This window comes from Vipera berus, assembly GCF_964194415.1.
Source record: "Vipera berus genome assembly, chromosome: 6".
Classification (NCBI taxonomy): domain Eukaryota; kingdom Metazoa; phylum Chordata; class Lepidosauria; order Squamata; family Viperidae; genus Vipera; species Vipera berus.
In genome coordinates, this window is record NC_138208.1 from 55,804,706 (window position 1) to 55,817,555 (window position 12,850).

The 12,850-nt window shown below is 35.5% G+C and overlaps 1 protein-coding gene across 1 annotated transcript in view; it reads left to right on the top strand.

Moving 5' to 3' along the window:
* The window catches only part of CFAP54 (cilia and flagella associated protein 54), a gene marked incomplete at both ends in the record, with an annotated part of 158,511 nt that overhangs the window by 67,234 nt on the left and 78,427 nt on the right, over window positions 1–12,850 (top strand). The window contains 7 exons of the mRNA XM_081332014.1: window positions 151–293; window positions 2,446–2,643; window positions 4,216–4,376; window positions 9,099–9,326; window positions 10,338–10,561; window positions 10,654–10,786; window positions 12,334–12,418. Coding sequence (XP_081188140.1) covers window positions 151–293; window positions 2,446–2,643; window positions 4,216–4,376; window positions 9,099–9,326; window positions 10,338–10,561; window positions 10,654–10,786; window positions 12,334–12,418 — 1,172 coding nt within the window. The remainder of the gene's footprint in view (window positions 1–150; window positions 294–2,445; window positions 2,644–4,215; window positions 4,377–9,098; window positions 9,327–10,337; window positions 10,562–10,653; window positions 10,787–12,333; window positions 12,419–12,850) is intronic.

Genomic DNA, 12,850 nt, shown 5'->3' on the forward strand with positions numbered 1-12,850 from the left:
TATCCTATTGTTGCTACATTTTAGATTATCCACAGGATTGTTAATGTCTTTAGATGAATTGTTCTGCATCAAGAGTGTATAATATTGTAATATTAGTACATTTCAATTATTAAGTATGTGCTTGTGTGTGTGTGTTTTTTTGTTTTGCAGTTATAATGATCTCAGCCCTGAAATGTTCTCATTAAGCAATTCAGGCACAATCATGATAGTATCAGCTAAAGAGGAAGAAATCACAGATTTTAAACATCTGTCTTTTAAAAGAACATTTTCAGAAAAAATCAGTCGAAAAACTGGTAATACTATAGATAATAAAATATGAATTTTCAACTATTGTGTTTTATGCAGCTGTTTATTAAAATACATTAGATATCCACAGTAATCCTTTTGGATGTTTGTTTCCAGAACTTTAAGACAGGAAACAGTAAAATTAGTATCATTGTTGCATGTTGAAATGATTTTAAAATATCTTTTTTGAGTGGCTAACCTTTGGTAGTTAGGTTTGAGTCAATGGAATGCATAATCCATTAACATTGAATGCTTCTGGGCCAATCACTGAATTCTAATTTTGGAAGTGTCTGAAAATGTGCTCCAATCTGTTTTTTTCAGTACACATAGATTATTATACCATTTTATTATGTTGATATAGCAGACTTTCTGATTCCTTAAGGAATGTTTCTAGTGTGCATGTTTTCTCTTTCATGGCCAATGTCTTAATTCAGTCTATTGTTATCTAAAGACTAACCATATATTTATACATTTTATCTTCTCTAGTCTTACTTGTATCTTGCATACTTGTTCCTGGATTCTTTGTTCTAGATGTGCATTATATTCTGAATCATCATTCTATTTTGTTCCTCTTATTTCTCTCTCTCTCACTCTTTTCTATTTTGCTACATTTTCTGCTTCTAAGATTTTAATGGGTTTTGGTTGTTGACTCTTTCCAATTATCCGCCTTGGGCTCACTATAGAAATATAACTGTTTCTGTCTCTCCATTAGTTATTTTTTTCTAAATGGTCATTTGATCTTAATCTATATTACCACAAACAGGACTCTTGTTTGTCAGGGAATAGATAACAGTATTGCATCTAAAAAAACCCAGAGTTATTATAGTCAAATCTTTAAAATGAGAATTGATGCAGTGAATGTTTAATAAAATATCTCAGAAAGATTTCCATAACTCCTTAAACAGTAGCTGTGCTGTTTATAGAATGAGACTTTTCCCAGTTTGAAATATTTAAAAGATCTTGTCTATCTCTATGGGATAGGTAAAGATGTTTTTTCCGTTCTCTCTTTTTATTCTATTTCACTATTCTTTTTCCCTAGATTGAGCATTTATTTTCTGCCATTTCTTCTGTCTGGTCCAACATATTTTCAAACTCAGTATCTGTAAATTAATATTTGTATGTATGAAATACAGGGAGTGATAGTACAACTAGCCTTACAGTAAACTTCATATTGTTGATTTCTCTTTGAAAAGCATTATACCTATGTCCATTGAATATAAGTTTGGCTATTTTTTTTATTTGAAACTTAAATTTGTTTTTGCTTAGAACAGCTTCCATTATAAGTCTAATGAGAAAATAGGGCAATGTTTAAAGGTCTATCAGGGCTGGTTTGCTAATCTGAAGAGTCTGTGATTTACAGCATTCTATTATGTGAGTTTGTTGTTGTTTAACTGAATTAGGTAGATGTCAAACATTATTTTCTCTCTGGAAGCTGAGAGAGTCACAAGGCTTAGCATAAATCAGGTCTCCTTGATAGTTTTCAAAAAATGGCTGATGAATTCCTTAAGGCATCTATAAATTCAAGGGCAAACATTTTATAATTGATTCCAGAGAATATAACTTATATGGATCTCTTGTGATTTTGTTTATTGCTTATGTTTGGATGTAGAAAAGTACATTGTTAATAAAGCAGATCTTGAAGTTATTTTCGAAAGAATTCATTGACTTAAAGATACAGTTCATATTGAGACATGATTGACCATGGCAACTGCTTACCTTGAAAAGAGTAGTGCAGTTCTTACTTAAATGTATTTTTCTCAGTTTTTACTTTTGAGTACTGCATATCTTTCCTTCTTGAGACTTTTCAGGAATTCCCTGAATTAATGAAAATGGAAACAAGACTTTATGATTTTTTTCCTACATATTTTTTTCCTACATTCAATATCATTTTACAGCAGCAATATAATGTGTCACTGCTAATTCTTCTTGCACCATCAATCTTCTTTATTACTAGCAGCGGATAAGTAATCAAACACAATAACCTGTGACTAGCTGTCAGAGAAATGCTGAAAAATATTTCTTCAGATTTTTTTCCCCTAGTTTGATCTTTTGTTAGTTTGGGAGCAATTATAAATTTCTTAACCATTACTTTCCCTGCATTTTCTGCTGCCAGCAGCTCATCTGCAATGAATATAACCTTCCTTGCTCTTCTTTGCTCAGACACCCCTGACCCTACTTTCCCTGTCTTCGCCAATGGGCTTTCCTTGCCTGCTTCTAGCCCTACATTACAAAGCATTTCTTCAGGCACTGTTTCCAGCTCAAGCATACTTGACCACAATAATTGTCTCTCCCCTGAAATTGATGCCATGAGTGAATCCACTGAACTGACCCAACTCTCAACCTCAGGCCAAGATTCAGGTGGGTTGCCACATGCATGTCAGGTACTTGACAATTTTGAATTGATCATATCCTCACAAATTAGGGTTCTACTTTCAAAAATATTATTTATTAACTCGCAACTAAACTTTCACTACATATTGCCAAGTGGTCTATCTGTGGACTTTGAAAAAAATTATAAGTCTCATATGGATGCGGTAAAGTTTAGGCGGATAAAATATCAAAATCAGAGTAGTTGTCAATAATCAATGGGAAACGCTAATCTTTATGTAAGGCAAGACAGTATACAAACTGAGGAACTTTAAAAGGAAGAATAATCTCTTAGCAACTGGTAGGGAAACCAATTGGTTTTCCTTGATAATGTGGATTTCAGATAGCAGTTATAAACATAAAAGAAAGTTAATGATTTACCTTTTTTCTGGACAAGTCAGCTAAAAGGTTTGTTATATCTCCCCTTCCATTCTTATTTATTTTCCATGAATCAAGTAACCAAAGAAATATAACATGCACTATAGCAGTGATGGCGAACCTTTTAGAGACCGAGTGCCCAAACTGCAACCCAAAACCCACTTATTTATTCCTGGGTGCCAGGTGGGCGTGGCCCACTGGGTGGTCATGGCAAATTGGGTGAGTGTGGCCAAGGTGGGCGTGGTCATCTCAATGTTGCTCGTGGAGAGGGACGCCTGTGGGGGGTGGGCAGGGATGGAGGAGATTCAGGCAGTCTCTGGCAGGTGGGGCGGTAGGCAGGAGGCTCATCCTGCAGGGTGAAGTGAGGCAGGGTGGGGGTGCCATTGCCATGGGGCAAGGTAAGGGCCAGAGTAGCTGCTGCCTGACACCATCGGCCCCCGCACATAGAGGCCAGTGAGCACATGGGGGCTGACGGTGTCCATCAGCTGCCATAGCCTGCCAGCCCCTCGACCTGTGCACTCTGGGGCTCTGCAACCCACCACCAGCAGTTCAAAGAAGCTGCCTCTGAGCTGGATGGCCGGCGAACAGCTGAGGAGACCATGCAGTCGGTCGTGCCCAGGAAAAGAAGAGCATGCGAGGCCAGGAGGGACGGGACGGGATGAGGGGAGGGAAACCAGCCGTGTCAGGATGCATCCAGCCACGTGGGACCTTGGTGAGTTAGTGGGCGGCTGCTTGAAGAGGAACGGTTGCCAACTTCAGGGCATGGTAAGTGTCCCCACAGAGGGGGCTCTGAGTGCCGCCTCTGGCACACGTGCCATAGGTTCACCACCACTGCACTATAGCATTTGATATTTATTTTTTTCTGGAAAGCAGAGTGAGGAATAGTATATTCTCCAAAGACTGAGTGAAATGACTAACTCAGATTGTACCAAGAACCATTTTTCACTGATTAAAACATATTGATTTGAGATGTGGGTGTCATGCTTATTCACTTAAGAGATTAATGTATATATAGAATATTCTGTGGCATTTTCTTTGAAAAAATTATTTTGATAAATTATTATAATTAAAAGACTCACCGTATAGATTTTGCTCTTTTAATAAGAGGTTTAGAATCTGTTTTTACATTTTTTTTATGAATTGCTGTTAGTTAAACTCATTGATTTTTGTTTGTTTTTATTTTAGAACCCATTATTTCTCCTGAGCGTGGTTCTAAATTGAGTGATAGAGACACTCCTCGACTGCCTCAAGGTTATATTTCTGTTAAAGAACGTGAAAAAGCAAGTTGTTATTCTGCTGTGCTGGAGCATTTTACTAAAACATTCCTATATTTTAGAAGAGCTGTGGTAATGTTAACTATATTTACAATTTTAGTAAACATATCTCTTCTGATTTTGTTGAACAAATAATGTTTTCACATTTGGCAAGAATATATTTCTGTCAGTTTCTAGTTTTTTGCTGCACTGTCATTCTGTTTTTGAAGATAAGAACTCTTTAAGAAAAAGACATAGGATAATTTTAAACTATTTTTAGTTCATTGCCTCTCTTTCTTTCATGGAAATCATTACCAGTCAGGTGCAATCTAAATTCATCTCCATACATGCTCTTTTATTTCAGAGCAAGAGGGAGCATTATCATTACAAAAGTAATTTGTATTGTATTTCCAGGGCTGGAGATACAAGCCTTTGACACAATCTGAAATGGCTAGGTTGAAATTCAGTCTCCTTGGTGTCAGTGAGCTATACAATGGCTATTTCCAGTTTGAGGAATTCATTATCTTGAGGAATTCACTTGGGTATGACATCAGAAAAATGAATAAAGTGGCTTTTTTCACAAGAAGAAACTTACTGCAGCAGTGGGAAGCTTGTTAATTGTTAACGATTGCATTACATCCACCCAAATCTGTATCAAGCTTCTAACTACCACAGTTATCGAAGTGTACACCTAACAATTAATGCAACAGAGCTTGAAATAGAGGTTTTCTAAGTTAGCATCAAAAAACCCTCTGAAGCAAGTGCTCAAAAAGAACATTGTTTACATACATGGGTGATTTTAATGCAAAGGTTGACAGCCAAGCAGAAATATGAATTACTAGAAGCTTTGGACTTGGGAAGAGAAATGATCCAGCTGATTGTTTGTATCAGTTTTGTTTGCATTAATTTTGCCATGAAAAGGGATTTCAAATCATGGATTTTACATTTGGACCTCACCAAATAAATTGCACCATAACAAGATCAATTATGTCCTATGCAGCCATCAACAGTATATTTCAGTCGCTGTCAAGACTATCTCGTGCCCATTGTAGTTCATATTATAAATTGTTGGCAGCTAAGGTCAAAGTTAAATTATGCAACATCAAAAAGACAGCACATGTGTGCAACTGGAGTGAAAAATATATCTGAACTGCCACACTGCTGAAAATATGCCCAGTGCACTGTGCCCCCCCAAAAGAAACCCCAACCATCATTGAAACAGCAATTGAACATATGCCATAATAGAAGCCAGAGAAAAAGCATACTTGGTTTTCATACAAAACCATCAGAATAGGTGAGCGAAGAAAAGCAGCCAAAACAGCAGGCAAACAGGAGGGAGCAAGGAAATTGAATACAACCTTCCAAAAAGCAACAAGGAAAGCTAACAAATTTTACTCCAACCAAGGTTGCAAGGAGCTAGATGAGGACTGCATGAAAAGCCACACCAGAATGCTTTTGTGCAAGTCAAAAGGATTCAAACATCATTTATTGCTCATAAAACATCTTCAAAGCCAAACAATATAAAGATCTGTCTGACCCACAAGATTTCAACAACAGATGGTGAGAATATAACAGAAGAACTGTATGCTAGCAACATGAAGTCCTGGTCTCCTCTGAATAATAAAGAAAGAGAAGCAGAATAGAATCTGCGATCCTTTTGGAAGAAGTCATGTGGGCATTGAGTCATCTGCCAACCAACAAGGTCCCAGGCGTTAATACCATCCCCACAGAATTGTTGAGACCTATATCACCCACAAGCATCACACTCCTGTGCCAGAAAATTAGGGAAACAAACACATGGCCACAGGATTGGAAACTGTGTTCATTCCATTGCCAAAAATGATAATTCCAAAGATAACTCCAATTTTTGCCCTCATTCCTCACATTAGAAAGCTGCCTAGAGTCATTTCAACAGTGAGCTAGAGAGTATATAAATTAATAAATAAAAATAAAATAAATTCCCATTAATTTATATGACATCTGGTGCTGACTATCGCAAGGAAATAGCCAGATGTTCAAGCTTACTTCAGAAGAGGTCATGGCACTCAGGGCCTTATTACAATTCTATACTGGAGCATGAAAAAAATTCAGGAATATCAAAAAACATCTACCTCTGCTTTTAATAAAGCTTTCAGCTGTATTGATCATGATAAGCTGTGGGGAGCCCTAGAAGACCTGTGGGTACCAGCACATCTGCCATGTTGGTGTAGTCACTGAACAAAATCAGGTAGCCACTGTCCATATGGAGACACTGATTGGTTCGAGATATAGAAAGAAGTGTGGCAAGGCTGCATTCTTTCACCATTCTTTTTCAACTTGTATGCCAATGTGATTTTGAGGAAAATGGAAGAAGGATAATGATTGAAAGAAGAAACATAAACAGTCTTCAATAAATTTACAACACAACTTTTAGAAATTAAAGAAGGATTGAAACATCTGATCCAAAGGAGAAGAAAGTGAGAAATTTGGCCTGTTCTTGAATACCAAAAACTCCAAACTTATGACAGCTGTAAAGAGTGGAAATGTTAAAATAACAATTGAGGGTGAAGAGATGGATGACATGGAAGAATTCCAAAGTAGTACATGCAGTCCAGAAATAAAGCTGTGAATTGCACTGGGTTACACAGTAATCATGAGTATGAATCGAGTGTGGAAAAGCAAGGACATCAGACTGGCAACAAATGGAGATTAGTCCTCCCAATTGTATTTGCCGTAGTTACCCATGGCTGCGAAAATTGAACAATAAAAAAACTAGACAGGAGAAAAATCAACTTGTTCAAATGTAGTGTTGGAAAAGTTTCCTTGCTCATTTCTTGGATAGTAAAGGTGACGAACAAGCAAGTACTGGAACGTGTAAACCAGACATATCACTAGAAGGCAAAACCCACAAAAATCCATTTATTTCAATCATATGCAATTAAACTCACTGTGAAAGGTTGTTATGTTTGGAGTGGTCAGCAGTAAAAGGAAATGAGGCTGCAAAAAACACAGTGGCTTTACACCATCAAAAATGACACCAGCCAGAATGTACAACAACTGGAAGAAGCCACACAAGATCAGAAAACGTGGAGAGGGAGAGAGGTGATCCATAGAATCACTGAAGAATTGGACATGATTGAATGGACAGCATTATCATCGTAATCATCAGTCATCAACATCTAATTTAAATGATGTAATAATATAGAGAGTCAGTTTTGTGTAGTGGTTAAGGGCCCCAAGCTAGAAATTGTGGAACTGTGAATTCTATTTCCACCATAAGCAGAACGCCAACTGGGTGACCTTGGGCCAGTCACACATTCTCAGGAAACGCAATGGCAAACGATTTCTGAAACCTTGTCAAAAAAACCTGCAGGGATTTGTCCAGGCACTCTCCAGAAGATGACACTGACTCAAAAACAGAAATAAGTATAAGATAAAACAGCATATTTATTTGTTATCATTGGTTTTATATCCCATATTTTTTCAACAGCAGAAAATAGATACATGGGGTTAGACCCTTTCTTTTATCCTAAAGATAACCTCATGAATTAGGTTGGGCTGAGAGAATGACTAGCTGAAGTCATCTGGTTGTCAGGCGGAGTCTCAAAATCTGGGTCTCCATGATTCAAGTCAGTACTTTCATCAGCATGTTACACTAATTCTAAAAAATATACTTCTTTCCCTAATATAATATGTATTGCTTTTGTTGCTTGTTTGAATAAAGTTCCTTAGCAAAATCAGTACAAATATAGTGTTTGCATCACAAAACATTTACATGAAATAACAAAAAACTGAAATAAACATCAGGGCTCCTAAAGTATGTTTTCCCCAAATCTTAAATTGTCTCCCATCAAGCCAAACTATAAAATACCTTTTGTTTTGATGCAAGGAAAGGCCATGAGAGAGGGATAAAAGCAGGCATAATTTCAGTCAGAATCCTCACAAGAGGATTGAAAAGTAGAATTTATTATTGGCTTAAGCTAATTTAATAATATACTGTATAGTAGGAAATGTAAGAAATGATGCCTTTACTAAATTAAGTGGAATGTATTTTGCTTTTGTTCTGTAGGGGTTTCCTTTTAAAAACTTAAATCTAATGTGGAACAATTTGTGAACAACTGGAAATAATTTCTAGATAGCTGATTGCAAAAGAAATCAAGAACTCTGATTTAAATTTAACACAAAGTTATAGTTTTATTTTGATATAGCATGCTATGCTAAGCACTCATTATGGATTAATATTAAAGCCTCCAATTATTTTTATCCAACAAATCATTGTTTTAAGAAACACCTGAGTTTATAATAAAGTATTCACCCAGTCATAACTGTTAGAGGAGGCTAAATCATATGGAAAAAGGAATAATAGCCATAATGCAGATTAGATTTCCAATATATGTATGGTTGCATTTCAGTGTCTGCTTTTTTATTGTAATTAGTTTCTAATTGTCAGTATTGTACTGCTTTTGTCAATGTGTTTTATCTATATTTGCCCAAATTATGAATTTGGGGAGTTGTAGATTGTTCAGTTGTAGGTGGTTGACTGGAGTGGCTTATAAATAAATAAATAATTGTCTTACATAAACGAATATCTTGCTCAAAATCGCTTTAGATCTCTGTCCTAGGTAGTTCTAGCAAAACAGTTATAATCTATGTGAAATATATACCAACTAGTATCTTAGGAAAGTGAAATAGTTTATTCAGTAGATTTCTTACAAATAAACATGCTTAAGTTTGAAGTTTTTTTTATAAATGAAAATATAATTTATACTTACTGTTTAAATCACTGTAATATCCAACTACCACTCATTAATTGTGCATTTCATAAATATGATCCAGGTTGTTGCCCATCGAGGTCGTCACTGGACATTGCTTCAGAATGCCTGCCGAGACCTTTGGAACTATACTCGGGAAATACAAATGATTATTAAGCATTCAGCATCTTTTCCTGCCCCTTTTCCTGTTAACAAGGAGATTTTTCTTAAGACCATTTGGTTACCATACTATATGGCATCAGATGCATTGCTTGATATGATAGTTGAGCTTCAAGATAGCAATTATGTTAAGGTAAATATATTTTTACTTCTATGATTAACATAATGCATACTGTTTTTATATTTTGAAGTTACTAAACAAAGATTAACAATGTTTAATTCATTTTAATTGTGTACATTTTTTCTGTGCCTTTACATTTAGAAATATTTAGAAAAAGATACAGTAAATAATTTTATGTGCAATGTAATGAAACTGTTTTTCTTATTTAATGTAAATGGAGATGGATTAATCTCTCAAGAAAGGTAAATGTGTTGTGAATATCTGATGCAGAAGTCTTCTTGTGCTAGATTTTGTATGCTCCAGAAGAGAGTTTTTTAAACAAACAAGCAAATGAACTATGATAACACATAAGAAAATCTTGAAAGAATGGGAACATGGCTTTACAAGAGTGCACTGAATGCGGTATTTGTGCAATTAGAAGTTCTGAATTTGTGCATTAGAATGTATGCCACTTCCTGTCTTTGTCTAGGAATCATTATAGTTGGAGAGATTTACTAAATTAAACAGTCTTTAATTTAACTGCTCAACATGGGTTTCATGAAAAATATAAAACATCTTTCTTGTTAGTGCTTAGATAATATCTGCTTCACTATACACAATGTGGGAATGGTCACAAGGAGCAGGATTTCTCTCTTGAGATGCTCATATTCTAACATCCAGTATAGTTAACTTAGCCACTGTATTTGTTTCAGGGAGAGTTCCATATCTTCAGAGAGGAGGCTGATGTTAGTAAACATAAAACACTAACAAATACATTAGTATATTGGTAAACATCAAAGACTAACAAAATATAATGTTATGAGTTTGATATTAATGTAAATCAGGGACACATGCAATATTAAAAATTGTAATGTTTATATATTTCAGCTAGCTGTGTAAATAAACAATATGCTTGGTATAATGTAAAGAAAATGTACATAATTAGAAGTGCTAGTTGAGCTTCTACTTGATATTTGTACGATAATTTTGAGGATGACCTGCAAAAATGAGGTAGGATATTATGATCTCTGTTTGAATTTACAGATTATTGAGCCCAAGGGAAATTTTGGTGTTCCAAGCTGCATAGGAGGCATTACTATTGATGAAGGTGGTTCCAACCTTTCTTTTGAAAATCCCCTTGATGATGTGAATATTATTGATTTCCAAGGAATACGCCATTTCATTCTGCAAACTCTTGAGTTTCTGTTTCGTTTGAAGAAATGGGAATCGTTAGTACACATAGCTATGCAATTTAACACAATTACACAGTAAGTAATATGAACCGACTTTGGGAAAGAAAGGATTTTTTAAAAATTCTATTAACAATATTTATTTTAAAATGCATCTAATTTTTTTCTAGTGAGAGATATACAGAGCAAGTAACTCCTGTGTTGGTGTTTGCCCAGAGACAACTGAAGGAAAAAAACCAACTCTATGATTCAGATAATCCACAGTCTTGTTTAGAAGAATTAATCACTAGTACTGGAGAAAAGGTAAAGTGTTTTAGATGATAAAGAAAAAAACTTGTAATTGAAATTTTTAAAGAAGTGGTTGTTTTTTTTAAAAAATAAGAATATAATATTTAGTTATGTACTGGACTTCCTGAAAAAGGTTTATGAATGGACACATTAAAATTTTCCCTAACTTAACAAAAATGATACCTAATCTAAAGATATTTTTCCTAGGACAAATGGGTAGGTTCTAAATCTCATTTTCTAACAAGAAGACCCACCCTGACTCTCAGACTAGTTAGTGAGTAAAGAGAGCAGGCTTAATAGGAATTCAGTGTGAGTCAATTTCTTTCTCTGTCCTTTCTCAGCTGCCAAAAAAGCCAACACAGTGCTAGGGTGCATTAACAGAGAGATAAAATCAAGATCATGTGAAGTGTTAATACCACTTTACAATGCCTTGGTAAGGCCACACTTGGAATACTGCATCCAGTTTTGGTTGCCACAATGTAAAAAAGATGTTGGAATTCTAGAAAGAGTGCAGAGAAGAGCAACAAAGATGATTAAGGGACTAGAGGCTAAAACATATAAGGAACGGTTGCTTGAATTGGGTATGTCTAGTTTAATGAAGAGAAGAATGAGGGGTGACATGATAGTAGTGTTCCAATATCTCAGGGGTTGCCACAAAGAAGAGGGAGTCAGGATATTCTCCAAAGCACTTGAAGGCAAGACAAGAAGCAATGGATCGAAACTAATCAAGGAGAGAAGCAATCTAGAACTAAGGAGAAACTTCCTGACAGTTAGAACAATTAATCAGTGGAACAACCTGCCTCCAGAAGCGGTGAATGCTCCAACACTGGAAGTTTTTAAGAAGAGAATGGACAATCATTTGTCTGAAATGGTATAGGGTTTCTTGCCTGAGCAGGGTATTGGACTAGATGACCTCCAAGGTCCCTTCCAACTCTGTTGTTGTTATTGTAGTAGCAGTAACAACAACAACAACTTGTTTCCCTGAATCTCAAGTGTATTCTAAAAACAGAATTAGTTAACAAATATATGTTTCATTTTTTTTTACTGTGAAAAGTGGCCCTATCCTCCATATCACTTTGTGGGGATAAAGTGCTATGGTGCTAAGCAACCAGATTACCAGTTTGGGATTATGCATATCACCTTGATTTCCAACTGGGCTGGATATAGTGAAGAGAACTGACACAATAGGAGGACTGCAATGATAGAATTGTCTTGTGAGTTCTGATTAGTTTGGGAAGCTCAGGTCAGATTACTACGTATGAGACTTTGTAAGACTTAATTCTGAAAAGTTTTGTCCCAAGGCAGTACTGTACTGGTTGGTGTTCAAGCACATCTTAATAAGAATGTCCTATTTTTGTTTAGTTTTTCTTGTGGAAATAATCCATTCTAGATAATGAACATTGGCTTTTATGATTTCTTTGCTTTTTGGAAAATATGAATAATAGGGAGAGATTTTGCAGTTTTCAGATGTCTAATTTTTAATTTTTAAGAATATTCATCTACTTAACCTGGTCATCTTAATTGAAAAGGCTGTAAACTATATCAGAAAATTCTCTCTTAAGGTATGCTGCAGAAACTTTGTTCCAAAAAACCTGTATGCTGCTACAAAATGGAAAGGACCAACCGATCAACATTTTGATCATTTAGGTATGAAGATATGTAAATTATATTCTTTAAAAGTTTCAGAGTTCATGCTCTTTTGGATAATTAAATGTTTGTGTTCGTTTAGATTATTAGGATGATTTTTATGGATGGATAAGTTGTTTTGTTTCAATATATGCAGGATATATTTGTTGCAAAGATTTGGTATATCACGTATACACACACACACACACACACACATATATATACACACACACACATATATATACATATATATACACACACACACACACATATATACACACACATATATACATATATACATATATACATACACACACACACACACACACACACACACACACACACATATGTAGGTTTTGGCGTATTCGGGTCTTTTCCTGTGTAAGTTTGAGAGTGTCTTGGCGACGTTTCGACGAGGTCCCACTTTTCATCTTCAGGCTGGTGTCTTCGGCT